At 41.0% G+C, this 17125-nt stretch overlaps 1 protein-coding gene across 1 annotated transcript; it reads left to right on the top strand.

Moving 5' to 3' along the window:
* Positions 1–833: 833 nt before the first annotated feature.
* On the top strand, positions 834–16389 carry LOC119741227 (DNA replication licensing factor mcm5-like). Its single transcript, XM_038216966.1, has 16 exons — positions 834–1161; positions 2122–2248; positions 3126–3266; positions 4245–4417; positions 5808–5963; positions 7271–7355; positions 8304–8511; positions 8723–8883; positions 9384–9452; positions 11232–11465; positions 12070–12153; positions 12731–12852; positions 13734–13862; positions 14244–14386; positions 15216–15343; positions 16005–16389. Exons 1-16 carry the CDS (start codon positions 1007–1009, stop codon positions 16104–16106), a joined length of 2217 nt encoding a protein of 738 aa, XP_038072894.1. The 5' UTR covers positions 834–1006; the 3' UTR covers positions 16107–16389.
* Positions 16390–17125: the final 736 nt, after the last annotated feature.

Genomic DNA, 17125 nt, shown 5'->3' on the forward strand with positions numbered 1-17125 from the left:
TTACATTGATGTACAACTGTAAAACGTTCCCTACAGCTCTGATACACGTCTGACTTTACTGGGGACCACTGAAATTAGCTATTGATGGGGCGAATCTATAGTTGGGCCACTCCAATCTTTTTATTTTGCGGTCCCAACTATAGTGTACATTGTTGTACGATTATAAAACATTCCCTACAACTCTAATACACATCTGACTTTACTTGGGACCAATGAAATTATCTATGGGTGGGGACCATCTGTAGTTGGGCCACCGCAATATTTTTATTTGGCGGTCCCAACTATAGTTTACATTGATTTACGACGACTATAAAACATTCCCTACAGCTCTGTTACATACTGTCCGACTTCACTTGGGACCTTTGACATTAGCTATGGGTGGGGCCAATCTATAGTTGGCCGGCCATGGCAATCTTTGAATTTTGCAAAATGTTGCTGGACAATCAACCCAGCAGCTGGACAACTCATCCAACTAGGCAGTACCACGTGACCGGTCAGCCTTGCGGCATGCATGCACGACGAATACACGGTGCCAGCGCCGCGGAACATTTAATCCAACAAGATCTATCAAGCATGAAGCATCCGGCGCAACTCCAGTCCTAACTATAGTTGGGCCGACCCAACTGCCGCACTATAGTTGGGACAGTCCCAACTATAGTTGGGACCGATGCGATAGTTGGGGCGTGACATCACGACTGTGATGTTTATTGTTTTGAAATTATTTTTAGAATCAGGTCGGATGCCCAAACGTTAAACGACATGAATGATACAGCCTGTATGACACGGGAGCCGACTATTTTCTGAACGCAATAGGCTCAAGAGGGCGCTGTTTTCTATTTTCGCGCCGAATTCGACACGTGAAGAATTTTCCCGGGAAACACACTGTCCGACGCGCGCACACATACAGGTCTATGTGACAAGGGCACAGGCATTTAAATCGGCGAACCAGCAGTGGACTGAAAGTAAAGTTGGCTGAGGGAGAAATTTTCCTGTTTTGAAAAGAAAGATGTCTGGTTTTGATAATCAAGGGGTCTTTTACTCCGATAATTTTGGATCGGAGGGAATTCAGGAAGATGGGCAAGTTAATCGCATGGCTGTGCAGCGTCGATTTAAAGATTTTCTTCGAAAATTTCACGATGCAAACTTCACGTACAAATACAGGTAGGGTTAAATCTCATCTGGTGTCTTCGAATGAATGTTTGGCTACCTAAAACTTAAAGTTTCTTTTGTTTCTTTTAAGTTTTATTAACACATATAGGGTTTTGTCATTTTTATCAGCCTTTTTTCATCCCTTTTTCCATGTTTTATCAGTTCTTTTCCCATGTTACCAGCCCTTTTTATCAGCCCCTTTTTTCGGATCTTTTTACTTGGATGGTAATTCCTATTGTCTTTAGTCATGTTACATAATGATTGTTAGTCCTGTTTATACAGTTCTGTGGGTGGCCATTGTTTTGGTGTGGAGGGGGTCTTCTCGATATTTTCGAGTTTTGGGGTTTTGTTTTTTCATTTCAGTCATGTCAGTTATCAATATCGATTTTTATCTGTACGGTTGTATATTAGTTTATTACCTTAATTTTAATCACATGAATCAGGGGTAGGCATGGTAGGCCTATGGATGAGCACATCATTTGATGACAGTTTTTATACTTTTGTTTATTCCATGACAGCCCCTGCTTACATTTTAGATTGTATTTTTGAACTGTCTAAAGATTTAAAATAAATAAATAAAATAAATAAATAACAGTTAGCTAGCTTTATGGAGATGGCCTTGTGGGTAAGAACACTGGACTCATTCTCTGGTGTTTCAGAGGCAACAGTCATGACAGTGGCGTGGGTTCAAGCCCGCGCCCGGACACGTGCCCTTGAGCAAGGCACTGAACCATTATTGCTTTGTCCTTAGGATGGGACGTAAAGCTGTGGGTCCCGTGTGTTGTATAAATGCACGTAAAAGAATCAACATTGCAGCAAACACTTATCGCTAAGAAGAGAGGGGTTCGCCCTTGGTGTGTTCATCAGATTTACAACTTTTGGTACTTTTCAGGTCATAAAATAAATATGAGTGGTGGCCGGGTGTGGAATTCTTTCCTTGTTATTATAATCTTGGATTTTTTTTTCATTCAGAGATGAGCTAAAGCGACACTACAATCTGGGCCAGTTCTGGCTGGATGTAAATCTTGACGATGTGGCCAGCTTTGATGAAGATCTGGCTGATAAACTCAAGAAAAATCCTGCAGAATTTTTGCCATTTGTAAGTTGTAAAGAAATGTCCACAGTATGCACCAGTTTCAATTTGTTACAGTTTTGGGTTTTTTGGTGGCTGCTTTTTGTTATGCCTTGGCCCTAAATGTATTCTGAAGAAGGATGAAAATGACTTGAAGGCTAACAGTATTTCTAGTACACCTATATGTAATTGTAATGTTAGGAGCGATTGGTAAATTTGCGCCATCATTTGATTGCATAAAAATGCATTAGTACAGGGATGCCAATTTTCAGGCTTGGCCTGAATTAAGGCCTTTTCATGATTTGGAAAAACAACATCCCTTCACATAGTCTTAATGTCACTCGTTGTCCAACGGAGCCTTCTCCGTATCCAACATCTGATATGAGCAATGCACATTTTATGCAACACCCGCGCCAGCCAATCGGAGTGGATTTTAGACTTGTGACGTCATTTCGATCAGAAGTGTGGACTAAGCTTTTGATTGGTCAATTTGGCTGACCTGTTTTTGTAACACAACAGGTTATATGGAAGACATTAAAAGTGGTGATTACTTCCAAGACTTTGTATTTGTTGAGAGACAATCTCTGTTGATGTATACACAAGTACTACTTTTAAATAGGAGAAATACAATAAACAGCTATTGGGAAAGGACATCGGTTTGAATCTATTCCTAACATTATCTTCTTTGAACGTGAAAGATTACCAGAACAAACAGTATTTCTGTTTCCTCAGAGGACATATAAGAATTACTTGATACAAACCTGTAACCATAGTAACTCGCTAATGCGGGTGACACCCCCAACCGCTTTGAACGATGATAGAAATGTAGGTTTTTAGATTCCAGTTATTTCATTTGCATATCTCTAAAATGACTGGTCTTTCTTTTCGATTGCTTTATCTTCAGTTTGAGGATGCGGCTAAAGAGATGGCGGACGAGGTCACCAGGCCACGCCCAGAAGGGGAGGAGGGAGTCCAGGAGGAAGTCGAGGATATTCAAATTATGTTGAACTCCGAGGCTAACCCGATCTCCATCAGAAACCTGAAGGTAATGAGACCCAAGTCATACCTGTACTCCTTGGCCAGTTTTAGTGAGAGCACTATCTATGGCCTCCTTCAACGGCCAGAGAAGGAGAGTTAATTGGGGGAGACCTAGACTGGTTCCCGGTCCATCCACTGCATATTTCAAATGATCCAAAGTTATTGAGGGCTGAGATACCATCACAAGTTAAATTTGAATGTATTCGCGCGCCGACGACGCCTAATGCTCACGGGAAGATGCTGTGGCTAATAGCTTTGGCACATTCAAGAAGTCGTGCGTATTTTGCGCAAACCAGTACAGTATGCACTCGCTGTGTGTCCTGTCACGGGGCTCTCAAAAGAAGTAAAAATGCACCCTCTTTGTTGGCGCACGGAGCCCATAGTCCATCGCAATGCCGCAGTTGTATTGGTGTAATGCCAAACTATGCGTAAAGACTGAGTGCACTGGCGCAGTTGACCGAGCTTATGACGTTTCCAAGCCATTGCTAAGATTGGCGGGGCTTATGACCAATCCTGATCGGTCATTGTTCCATCTACAGTATGGCGGCAGCGCGTCCATGTCGGCACGTCCATGGGTGCGCGTAATATGCCGAGTGTGTTCTCTATTTACTTTTTTTAAAAATATAACTCTATGAATGGGCAAAAGTGGTTTGAATGTAGACACAAAAGCTTGAGATTGAAAGTAGAAACATTTTAGTGTCTTTCTTTAATAGAGGAATGTGCCTGATGTGACTGGGCATTTGACAGAAATGGTACTTAAAGACCATTGTTCACGCAAATGCAGAGCAACTTTTGACATATCATAAACATTTACATTGAAAATTGCATTCACTTTTGTGCTAAGCATGAACCCCTTTTAATAATCTGTCAACAAGTGTTGCATATTTTTAACACTGACTGAGCATTTACTCGTGGCGTCACTAGTGAAGTCACCTTCCTGTCAAAATAAAGTTAATTTTATGACTATTTGTTGTCCACATTGCAGTCGGACCAGGTGTCTCGACTGATCAAGATACCGGGCATTGTAATCGCTGCGTCGGCCATCAGGGCTAAGGCAACCAAGATCACCATTCAGTGCCGAGGATGTCGTAACTTCATCCCCAAGCTGTCTGTTAAACCAGGACTGGAGGGGTACACCATGCCACGCAAGTGTAACGCGTAAGTGCATTAACCCTAACCCACCTCACTCCTCCAAAATCCTCCTGGCGGTTTTGGAGGATTCTAGAGGATTGAGGATGAATGGTGATTGAATCAAATGAGGATTCTGGAGGATTGAGGATGAATGGTGATTGAAGCACATGAGGATTTTGGAGGATTGAGGATGAATGGTGATTGAAGCACAAGAGGATTTTGGAGGATTGAGGATGAATGCATTTTGAGGCAGGACTGTCTGATGATTTTGAAGGATTTGGCGTTGGGTTATCCTTCATTTAAACACGAGTGCAAAATTTTGGGATGAGGAGGATTTTGGAGGATTGAGGATGAATGCATTTTGAGGCAGGACTGTCTGACAATTTTGAAAAATTTAGGCGGAGTTAAAAAATTTTGGAGGATTTTGGAGGATTGAGGATGGTTGTAAGCAACAAGGGCCTGGGGGTTAGGGTTAAGATATACAGCAAGCCGACAGCCTCTTTCAACAAATGGCTCAATGTTTATCATGCATTGTCTGAATTCCTTCAAGTTCAAAAGGTTACAATGTACCTTAACCCTAACCCCTTGAGCACTTTTACCAGAAAGTGTCCTGAATCCGCCAAAATCCACCAATTTGTCATGCAAAAAAAATATTGATATCCATCAGAATCCACCAGCGAGTCCATCAGAATCCACCAGTGTAGTACATCTAACTTGTACACACCAAATGTACAGCCAAGGAGTTAAACTGTTGAGATCCTGAATCCATCAAAGTCCCCCAACTGCTCAATATGGAGATATCCTGAATCCATCCTGCAGTACCACTAGGCTTACTGTCCTGAATCCATCAAAACCACCATCTTTTTCAATATGGACTGGAGCCCAAAACAGGGGTGTGGATTTTGATGGATTCAGGTAAGTTAGGGTTACTTAATAAAGGGTTTTAAGTCTGTTTTTTTTTCTCTGAGGTATTTTACATTAGTTGTATGGGTTTTTTTTCCCCTTTTTTTTGCAAATCTATATCACATGTTTTAGTGCACTTCCAACCAGAGCGCTTTAAAAAGTTTAACTACATGTACCATGCTGAAGGTACTAGGATCGAATCTGGGATTTTTGGATTGTTTATTTTTTATTTTTTGATAGTTCCTTTAGTTTTATGTTTTCAATCAAATCCTTCTTTATATTGCAGTAGATTTCTTTTTTTGTTTTAGTGATCCATGGCTTTGGAGGATTTTGGTTTTAAGGGAAGTAAAGTCTGAGAACCATTCGGTTGATAGTCCGGCTCCGAGACCAAAAGATCCTGATGTCGAGTATTGTCCGGTCAGGGAATCGGACGGTCGACTGCCATAGCTATATAGCCATGGCATTTCATAAAAGATGACCACAACTAAGTCTTCTTTTCATGTTTCCTTGACAGGGATCAAGCAGGCCGACCCTCATGCCCCTTGGATCCATACTTCATTGTCCCAGATAAGTGCAAGTGTGTGGACTACCAAGTCCTGAAGTTACAGGAGTGTCCCGAGGATGTACCCAATGGTGAATTGCCCAGGCACATCCAGTTGTACTGCGACAGGTAAGCATGTCTATTATTGTGTAGTTTTCATAAACACGTGTTATGTACACGTGTATTTTTATCCACAATTAGGATTCCATGGTTGTAGTCAAGTTTATACAACACCTGAATAAATCCCCGTCATCTGATTGGTGGATCGTTGATCACATGTCTTGAATTATTCGTACCAATGCACGGCGCGCGCGTGGCGCGCAACGCGCAGTGCAATGGTAGTACTATTGCACTGTGATTAGAAGTACCATTGCACTGTCACTGCACATGTTGCCGATGGTGGCGCTGTGGTGTTTAAATTGGCAATAAAAGTTCTGAACTTATTGAACTGTTTGAGTTCTAAACTTTTAAAGTTTTAAGGTGAGATAAATTGAATATTATAGTTCTCAACCTGTTGAACAGTTTGCATAATATGATAACTCTGAACTTGTCAAACTTGTAAACAATTTTTAACCTGAATAAATTGGCTATTAAAAGTCAACCAATCAGATGACGAGGATTTATTCAGGTGTTATATAAAACAAATAATGAATATTTTACGTTCGTGCAATAGAAAGAATAATTTCATGAGGTGACAGATGAAATGTTCCATTCCACTCGGCTTCGCCTCGTGAAATGGAACATTTCATCTGTCACCTCATGAAATTATTCTTTCCATTGCACTCACAAACATTCATTATTTGTATACTATCGCAGGTCTGGTTCCAAGTAAATCACAAGTCAAGTTACTTATTTTTTTTATTTTTTTTTTTTTTTATGCATATTTGGCAATGAAACCAAATATTCCTCTTACGTGCCCAGGCACTGTAGCTCGCAAGCCTGAAAAAACCTGTAAAGAGGAGACAATGAGAAGAAATTCAAGTTTTAGAGGTGGGAAGAAAACCCAAGAAGAATATTCTGGGGGAAACCCATGGAATCAGGTAGGGACTGAAAACCCAATCCACATGTTGGCCCGGGCGGGATTCGAACCCGGGTCACAGCAATGGAAGGAAAGTACCGCTACGCCAACAAGTAGCCAGAGATGAACAATAGCAAGGAAGGCTTTCGTCGCAGTTCATTTGAATAGCTTGTGACTTGACACGGGACTGGCAGACTTGTGTGATTGACTTGTCAGGACTCTGCAGGATTCTGCACCCATTGTTTTTGACTTGTCACATATATCGGGGTGTATTATGCATCTCAAGCCTACAAATGCATCACATCCAGCAAAACCATTTGGCTAAATTACAAAACCTCAGATTGTATTTAAATAACAGGGCAACATGAGAACTTTAAATGATGACTTCTTTTCCGTCTGTTTGGAATGAAACCTCCAGATATTTGTGTGAGCGTGTTGTCCCCGGTAACCGTGTCACCATCATGGGCGTGTACGCTATCAAAAAGATGGGACCAGTTTCAAAGGTAAGGAATGGTTGCCATTGGCAACAGAGCATTACACAAAATGTTCGTCATGCAAATTTAATGCACCAATCTGAATGACTGACGAAAACATTTTTTTCCCAAAACTTTCACATTGTTAGTTTGGTATTAAACAGTGTTAGTGTAATTATCCTGTCTTTTGTATCAAAATCTAATACATGTATCCAATTCCACCAAAGTTTAACAGTTGGAAATGGTTGTGTGAGTTTCTGGTGCAATGTATTCTCTCTTTTTCTCCAATCCAATCTTGCACGTGAATTCCTACTTTACAAATTCAAACTTTGGCTGATGTCCCTTTCACAATGGCATCAGTCAAGTAAATACATGAAAACCAATTCCTAGGAGACATCACACATGCATAAGATTAAAACCCTCGTCCTGTCCAAACAGTCACAGTCCACATATCAATTCTGTTCCCTGGCCTCCCCTCTATACACAGGCTAGTCACCAACAGTCAGATCATAATTATTTCCTGTAAACAATGTGACTAGTCAAATTCCATCAACAGACAAAAGCAGGCAACTGGTAGGCACTGCTGTCTTTAATATCAATCACCTACAGTCAAAGTATAGCTGTAGCAAGTTACATAAACAGTCACAGCCAGTCAATTAATGCTGCTTTGTGTAAACAGGGAGCTCTTAACCTTTAAAAACAGTCACTCGATTAGTTTTGACTACTGCATTGGCTTTGTTGAAATTACTAGCCAGAGAGGGAGGGGTAATATGATTGTGCTGCCCGAGGGCGGTGGCTCAACCCGCCTGGCTTAAGGTCAAGTGAAAAGTAATCCTGCGCTTCGTTCCGTTCTTGTCAAAATAATCACGGCGTGAACTGGTTAAGGTATAAAAAAACTGATATACTTTGGCACAGAATCTGCAAACAATGTGCAATTTGACATAGTGACTGATGGGATGCCAATTATTTCATTTACAGAGGTCACGTTCAGACAAGGTGGCCGTGGGCATTCGTAGCCCTTACATCCGCGTGGTGGGCTTTGAGGTAGACACGGAGGGTCCGGGCCGTAGCTCTGGTGTTCCCCTCTTATCGGAGGAAGAAGAGGAATTCCGTCAACTGGCCGCCAATCCCAACGTCTACGAGCTCATTGCAAAGAGCATAGCGCCCTCTATCTACGGCAGCATCGGTGAGCATTTACCACATTGCATGCGTGCTTTCCAGGAATGATACACCAAAGGTTTTCCAAAATAGAGCAGCCATTGGCATTTCTTCAAACTTTGAAGCATGCCCTTGATATTATTCAAATACGTTTTGATTAGATTTCACTCGATTAGATTTCTTCTTAGTAGTGCAAGAAGGTTGTCCCTGATTGTGATAAATTTGGGTCCACTTCACAGATATAAAGAAGGCCATTGCCTGTCTCCTGATTGGTGGATCCCGTAAGCGTATGCCCGACGGTTTGACGCGCCGTGGGGACATCAATCTCTTGTTGCTTGGCGACCCCGGAACGGCCAAGAGTCAGCTGCTGAAATTTGTGGAGAAAGTTTCGCCAATTGGGGTAAGGAATATATCTTCAGCCAGTTTTCATTACATGGTCAAAAATTATTTTTAAAGGGGATAGTATTGCAACATTTCTGGGCCCAATTTTATGGCTCTGATTATGCTTTACATGGGGTCAGGCATACCACCATAATCGGAGTCCAACAGTTTGGGTGATGGGTTTACCATATGGTGTTGGATTTTGCAAGAGTGAGGAAGGTTCCTAGTAAATCACTCAAGGAGTAGGGTTAAGCCTCATTTTGTTGGATCCGGAGACATTTATGCCAGAAGAAAGACAAAAAATATCCAGGTCGGTGAAAAGCAAATCCTTGGAAAAGCAGGAAATAATAAGTTAATACGACATTTCTCAAACTAAGCTTTCAAGGGGATCATGCCCAACACACTGCCTTCCACACTCCTACAAAAACCATCCAAAACTTCCTGGTTGATTGTGAAGGTTCAGGGAGGTTTCCAAGATGAATTGATTTGTTTGTTTCAATTGTGGTGGTTTTTCTTTAGGTTTATACATCAGGTAAAGGAAGCAGTGCAGCTGGTCTGACGGCCTCTGTTATCAGAGATCCACAATCTGTAAGTACTTGACTTTTGAAAGATTTTGTTTTAATTTCTGTAAATAGTTTTGCATCAAACTTTGTGTCTTTGTAATGTCATAGAACTTACAAAATGAGTTCAGTTGCATATCGTTCCAAAGGCAAATTCAATTCATTTTTTTCTTTCAAAGTTGTCAATGAACTACCCAGTGGACTCAAACATACCACACAATACTGCAATAAAAGCAAAACAAGAGATCAGTTATTAAAATTAACAAGTCAGGGAAAGTCGTGTCTGACGTAGGACTGTGCATAGGAACTGGGTACCTGAGTACCCGACCGCTGATGTCAGGAACTGGTTCCAGATTATGAGATCGGTACCCTTAACCAACTTTACAATTTAGTTAGTAACTTCTCAGACAATGAAAGAAGAAAGGTTTAAATGTCATTTATAAATGTCATTTATAAGGGAATAAATGTGTGCTCTGGAGGTTTTTATCACTCTGTTTAAGACCGCTGAGAGTCTGGGTGCTATCAGCACCCAGACTCTAAGCGGTCTTAAACAGAGTGATAAAAACCGACCGAGCACATATTTATTCCCATTCATAAATACCTTTTCGGTAAAAAAATATCAAATAATTCGTTGAAAAATCCCGATTTTGTTCAACTAGTTCACTTCATGCTTTTTGAAACATCCCTCTAGCAAAATAATGGAGTGTTCAGCTGGCGAGTAAGATGTAAACAACCCTTTTATGGAGATTGACGCGCGCGCGCGTAGCATGTTCTGCGCAATGTCGCGCAGAACGCACCTGGGGCGTTGCGTTTTGAATGCGTTTTGAACTGTAAAATTCTGACTCACGGGTAGTGTTGCGCATGCCTACGTGAGGATTGTGAACGTTCAACCAATGAAACGTTAAGAGGCACTGGATTTTTAGGAGTCCACATTTTATTGTGACACTGGAAAAGTGTTTAAGACCAGCTAGCCATGTCTTTATCATCCGTTTAAGACCGGCCACGTGACGGGCTCTCGACCAATAGGAATAGCTAAACTGTCTGAGGTATTTATGAATGGGAAATAAAATGAAAACCAGGCTACTATACATGGAAAAACAAAACAGATTCACATTTATGATGCTTGCTAAAATGAAATTTACACCGTAAAGCTAAAGGGCTCACTGTACACACTTGTATCTTGCTGTATTGACGCACCGATGTTGCAGTATTGTCAGGACCTTTCTGAACAATCTGAAAAGCAACTGCCGAAATTTATATTTTGAAGTTCCCAAGTTTTTTCAATTGCATACCCGATTCCCGTTCTCCCCGTAAATGCACAGCCCTAGTCTGATGGCGCACCTGCCCCCTCCCAATCTGGCCTAATCTAAGTAATTTTGAAAACGGACAGCAACATTGCCAATGGTTGGCGAGAATTTTGAAAACCACTTTTGTTCTTCACCAAAGGTAGTGACAACGTCATCAACCTGTTACAAAATGCAAGAAGAAAAAAATGTTTTGAGGAGAAATCAATTCTGAATATTTTTTGAAGATCCGCTATAGAGATGAAGTGTGTCAATGACATGTCTTGTATACTTTTAATCTGTCGTTCTTGTGGCTTAACTTGTGAATGGACTTTACTTGTGACCTAACTTACGATGCACTCAACTACCCCAGTTACCAACTGACGCATCTAGAAACAAATCTCTGAGGTCTTCTAATGCATGAAACACGTCATCTTTTATGACTTGGGGAAAAGAAAGTGTATTGTGGACCATTTCTTTTAATATCCTTTTTAAAAAAAGTATTATTATTTTTTTTATGACAGCGGAATTTCATAATGGAGGGCGGGGCCATGGTCTTGGCTGACGGGGGCGTGGTCTGCATCGACGAATTTGACAAGATGCGAGAGGACGATCGCGTGGCTATCCATGAGGCCATGGAGCAACAGACCATCTCCATTGCCAAGGCAGGCATCACTACCACGCTCAACTCGAGGGCTTCGGTCCTGGCCGCGGCCAATTCGGTGTTCGGACGCTGGGATGACACTAAGGGAGACGATGTAAGCATGTGTTTATTTGTGCCAATAAGCTACAAGTAATCTTTTTTACTATTACTGTACCCTATACATATTCTTTTTCCTTTTTTTTACATCAAAAAAAAGGGAAAGCGACCAGGCTAGAGAGAACATATTTCGCTGGTTGACACAATTTAGAATCACCTCAAGTTTGAACTGAATGCCTCAGTTTAGAACATTACATATACTCATGAGTTATGTAAGCCTAGTTTCCATATTGATGTTAAGCTTATGCAGACTGCGCGGAACTGTATGCAACCGGTCGTCTGCAAGATAGTTTGCATCTGTCTGGGTTTTCATTGATATTTCCACATGAAATGTTTCCATATGTCTGCGTTGCAGTTTGGGTCTTGTTTGCGTTGCTCTCTGCATTTCATACGTCGATATGGAAACTAGGCATTAGTCAGCGACGCAGTCTTCTAGTGACTCACTCGGTCAGAGAGCAACAGGCTGGTCCTCCAATTCCCGTGAAAATCAATGTCTATCAGGAATTTACTCGAGGGTTAGTTGTGCATGAATCTAATGGGAAGTTGGGTGGTCGATCTTCCACATGATTTTAAAATTTGCCTTGACCTTTTTTTTCCCTCAGAACATTGACTTCATGCCTACCATTCTGTCGCGTTTTGATATGATCTTCATTGTCAAGGATGAGCATGATGAGGAAAAAGACATGGTAAGACATAGTTTAATGTGGAGGACAAAGATCTGCACTGACACAACAATATTGGTGGAGGGATTTAATGTTTTTCAAATGTGGTTACAGATGAGATAGCTGTGATATGAAAGATTTTTTTTTTTCTCTCATATCAATTCGTCACGTTTTTCCATACTGGCGAACAGGTACCACCGCGCCTTTTTCCAAACCGGCGAACAGGTATACAATTGTGTATACCTGTTCCCCAGTATGGAAAAGGCGCGGTGCTACCTGTTCGTCCATTATGGAAAAAAATGCGACGAATTGTCAACTTTCAAAAAGTCCACTTGTTACTGGTTTTGTGACAATTTTCTAGTGACTAGTCTTCATTTTCTATTGACTAGACACTGAAGTAATTTTAAAACGGCTGGTACAATCGATACTTTGACGCAGTCGCTCCAAATTGTTTCAAATGGCAAACTTTTTGATGTTCTTAATTGAGATCTTCAGAATAATTGGGTTTGGTGCAACTCTTGAATTCCCGTCTTAAACGGTGTAGGTAACGGGAGATGCCTTTTCACTGATCTTGACATTATTAATTACTTTTTTTATACAGAGGCTCGCAAAGCACGTAATGAACGTCCACATGACAGCGCAAGGCATGGCTCAACAAGGCCCTTCACAGGAAGGAGAACTTCCCCTCAACTTCCTCAAGAAGTTTATCTCCTACGTCAGAAAGTAAGGACAAAATGTCGTCAAAGTAGGGGGCGGGACAAATACTGTCAGATTGCCAGTAGACATGCCAGTGTGTTTTCTTAAAAGACATCGACCATACCTTCCTGAATTTTGCAACTGTGTGTTGACTCAACAGAGCTATATTAAATTACTGCTAACTCGCTGTACAAATGAAGCTTGCTGAGTGCTATGGAAAACTTGAAATTTAGTACGGCTATTGCATTTCTGCGTTTGTATTCTATACCAGGCAGTGCGTTATCGAAGTGGATCGTTACACCCAAAACTGAAATGCGCAATTTGTAAATGAGCATTTGATTTTGTTCTGCACAAACTTATATAAATGCATGCGCGTAGGCGCTGCAGATGAGTTTTGCCGTGACATTTTTTAACGGTCATACTCACAGAAAACACGCTTACATTGTCCGCGTATGTTGTACTTGCGCGCTACATTTAGAGTACATTATCCGAAATCCATTCTGTGTGATTTTATTATGTTCTACAAACATGCCGCACATGAACTCAACATGTCTGCGCCGAGGATGGCTTCAAAGTATCTCCGCACGGGAATGAGGCTAGCACTCTAATAATTTGATATAGCTCTATGGTTGACTCTAAAATCTGGCTAAACAGTTTACAGTTTCTTGAAGCTGCTAAGCATATATTAAATTGTTTGAACTAATATTTGCTGATGATTAAAACGCTGCTTTGATAAAACAAAATCACTACATGATGTTTTGATGGGATACCTTTTTAGCTTTGCAACAAAAATTTGGCTTGCATTAATGAAATCTTTCCGCCAGTGAAGTGAGCTTAAGTTTGATATTGAAGATTTCCTTTTTATTGTCATTGTCTGAATTAACTTTATACATATCTGACCCATGCAGTAAGTGTGGACCTCGCATCTCCGAAGGGGCAGCCGAGAAACTGAAGAACCGCTACGTTTTGATGCGCAGCGGAGCGCGAGAACACGAGAGGGAGACAGACAAGAAGACCAACATTCCAATCACTGTCAGGTCAGTTTCCATGGCAGTCCTTCATGGGAAAGCCATTTTTTCCATGGGTATACATTGTATATCTCTTAAAGTTTACAAGTTACATCCTGCGTTCATAAAAGTTTTCTAGTTGGGGAGATGTTAATTTGGTGTGGGGTTTTTGCTCTTTGTTGATGTTACTCATGAAATTTGAAAGATTATGTACCCACCACTGGTCTAGGTAAACTATGAGAAAACACCTGGCCCTCTCTACTGCCTACCCCAGGTAACTATCCATAAAACATCTGTTGAGGTTTAACTTCAAAGCAAACATTCACCTTTGCAAGAAAGTAAAGGATGTTCACAGTGTTAGTACAAAATCCCAAGTACAGAATAATGTTAGATGTTTGTCTTCTCCAACAGGCAACTTGAGGCTATTATCCGCATCACTGAGTCCCTGGCCAAGATGCAGTTGAAGCCTTTTGCCTCAGAGGCCCATGTGGATGAGGCGCTGCGTCTCTTCCAAGTATCCACCCTGGATGCAGCCAGGACAGGCAACCTATCAGGTGAGTCACTCAGGGACTCCAACGATGCAGTTTAGACAGTTTTATGGAAACCATTAGACCAAAAATGCGCAGTATGTGTTGCAGTGTGTTGTGGGTCAGTTTGTGCTGCATAAAATCCCAATTTTATATTAATAATAATAATAATAATGTGCTTATATAACGCTTTATGCACCTATCAAATGTTGGGATTCGGTCACGTTTTTCATGCCCCAGGGTGGGGATTTTTGTCACTTAAAAACATGTTCCCATTGGCGTAGTACATGGAAAGACAATGTCGGAGATTGTCACTTACATTTTGCCTGAGGGGTGGGGATTTTGTCACTTCAAAAGATACCTTCAAGACAATCCCGGTCTTGGGTGGGGCAGCCGGGGGGGGGGGGGGGGGGGGGGGGGGGGGGGACAGTTGATAGGCGCATTATACCAACAGTCTAAAAGCACTTTACAATTATTACCCCCTTTTTGTCAGGCCATTACACCTTTTTTTGCAGCAGCTCGAGATGAGCGCATTCTGGTCTCGACCTTCACAGGTACCCATTTATACTCCTGGGTGGAGAGAGACAATTGTAGTAAAGTGCCTTGCCCAAGAACACAAGTACCATGCATGTTTCCCCATCAGGATTCGAACCCACGCACCACGGCACGCGAGTCGAACGCCGTAACCATTGGACCACAGCGTTCCACAATTTTAGCACAAACTGTCCCACAATGCAATGCAAGGTATACCTTGACCGTGATATTTCCTTAAAAGGTTATAATAGACAGATATCGTGCAGATATTATTATAAATATTTTTTTTAAATTATTTTAAATTTTTTTTTTTTTTTTTTAGGTGTTGAAGGATTCACAACCCAGGAGGATCAAGAAGAACTGAACAGGATTGAGAAACAACTGAAACGCCGCTTTGCTATCGGCTCACAGGTCTCGGAACACTGCATCATTCAAGACTTCCTGCGCCAGGTGGGTCTTTGCTTCCTAGGGGAGAAGAGACATGTTTTCCCGACCCTTCCCACGATCTTTGGTAGTTACTGGACACAATCGAAGTTAACCCTACCCCAAATGAACTTTGGGGTTAAGTAACACATACTACAAAGTGCTACAAAAAAAATTATGTATGCAGGTACCAAACAACAGAAAATACTATGAGTGCTGTGCCCACTTGTAAACTGAAATACTGTATCTCAGTTTACTACTAGTAGTATTTTGTAGCTTTATGTAGGGTTAGGGTAATGGACACAATGGACAGTAGCTTCTTTGTGGGCACGCAATATAAGTCAAAATCTGTTGTCAGTGGCCAGTTAGGTATTTCAATTGCACTTCCACGTGTCTAATGTGATGATTTCCTTTTGAGATCAAAAATTCTGTACGCAAGGGATCTTGTTCTGAAGTAAGTACTCAATGTCAAAATATTTGGACAGCACCATGTTTTGTATGCTCCAACTTTTGTAGAAACGGTTTAAATCTTCCTTTTTGATTGCATGGAGTATTACAATTTTATACGGTTACCACGTCTTGCAAATACTTGTGTGTGGCATCTGTAAGCAATTATCCCGAAGTAAAATTATCAGATCTTGTTCGCATGCTAAATTTTGTCCTCACTTGTCTCTCTGTTATTTTACAGAAATATCCCGAGCGTTCCATCTACAAGGTTCTGCATCTGATGATGCGAAGAGGGGAAATTCAGTACCGCATGCAACGTAAGATGCTGTACCGCTTGAAGTAAGAAGTGGAAGCGGGGTTGGAAAAGTGTGAATAACAGTGTCAAGACTGAAAAACTTTTACTTTGTCAAGATCACTTCAAGCCGGTATAAATTGTTGCACATATGTGTCTAAAATTCATAACTTATGAAGGTGTAATGTTATGCCAAGGTTGAATGATCAGCCACTTCTGGACTGGTTCCTGTCCTGTAGTCAAGAACATACAATATTTCAGGGTACCAGTCTAAACTGCTTCATTATAGGACAGTTTTGTTTATAGATGAAAAGGTCATCATGGAAAAGGTAGACAGTGTAACAATCAATTTATTGTTTTGTTTTTATCCCCCTGGCTGTAGGCAAGAGAAGGGGATCTTGCGATAGTGTATTCCTTCTGTCCGTGTGTTCCATGTTGGTTAGGTTAACTGTTTAGTGCTGTCATATGAAAAGTCTTAAAATAATCTTGGGTAGGAGGACTTCAGATGACTTGAGAAATTTGAGGTCAAAGGTCATCTAGGGGTCAAATGAGGTCGTTGTTTTGGTTGGGTCAACTGAAAAGTGTGCCTGCTACCTGACTGTATATATACTGCCAGCATGCCAGGGGATCACGCAAGTTTAACTTGCAGTATATTTCAATTTAGTTTTAAAGTTTTAAAGTTGGGTCTCAATTTTTCAAATGCTTGAAAATTAACAGTTGTGACAGCACTGGTTAATAGTGAAAAGTATTTGAAAGATGGAAGAAAGATTCATTAATTGATAGGTATTCAGTAACTGACAGCTGGTTGAAATGAAATCTGTACAATTTCAGCAACCATACTGTTAAAGCACTCAATTCGGTGATTAAAAACAGATGAGCTCTACCTGTAATACAATTTGCCAACTTATTTATGAACTTGAAAATACCATAGGAATTGAATGGATTGTAGTATACTGAAGTTATTTATGTTGTGTTGTTGCGCTTTAACCTGATTAAGCAGATGTTATTGCCAATCGGTATGCCTGGATGAATCACTTTACTACGGCTTGTTTGTTATCATTCAGCTGTTG

This window comes from Patiria miniata, unplaced genomic scaffold (assembly GCF_015706575.1).
Source record: "Patiria miniata isolate m_02_andy unplaced genomic scaffold, ASM1570657v1 HiC_scaffold_5, whole genome shotgun sequence".
Classification (NCBI taxonomy): domain Eukaryota; kingdom Metazoa; phylum Echinodermata; class Asteroidea; order Valvatida; family Asterinidae; genus Patiria; species Patiria miniata.

What these genes read in the sequence shown, in the direction of transcription:
- LOC119741227 (XM_038216966.1), top strand. Translation starts at nt 1,007, where the DNA reads ATGTCTGGTTTTGATAATCAAGGGGTCTTTTACTCCGATAATTTTGGA. An exon ending in AACTTCACGTACAAATACAG is followed by an intron (nt 1,162 to 2,121) that starts GTAGGGTTAAAT and finishes TTTTTCATTCAG; the next exon opens with AGATGAGCTAAAGCGACACT. An exon ending in TTATCAGAGATCCACAATCT is followed by an intron (nt 9,453 to 11,231) that starts GTAAGTACTTGA and finishes TTTTTATGACAG; the next exon opens with CGGAATTTCATAATGGAGGG.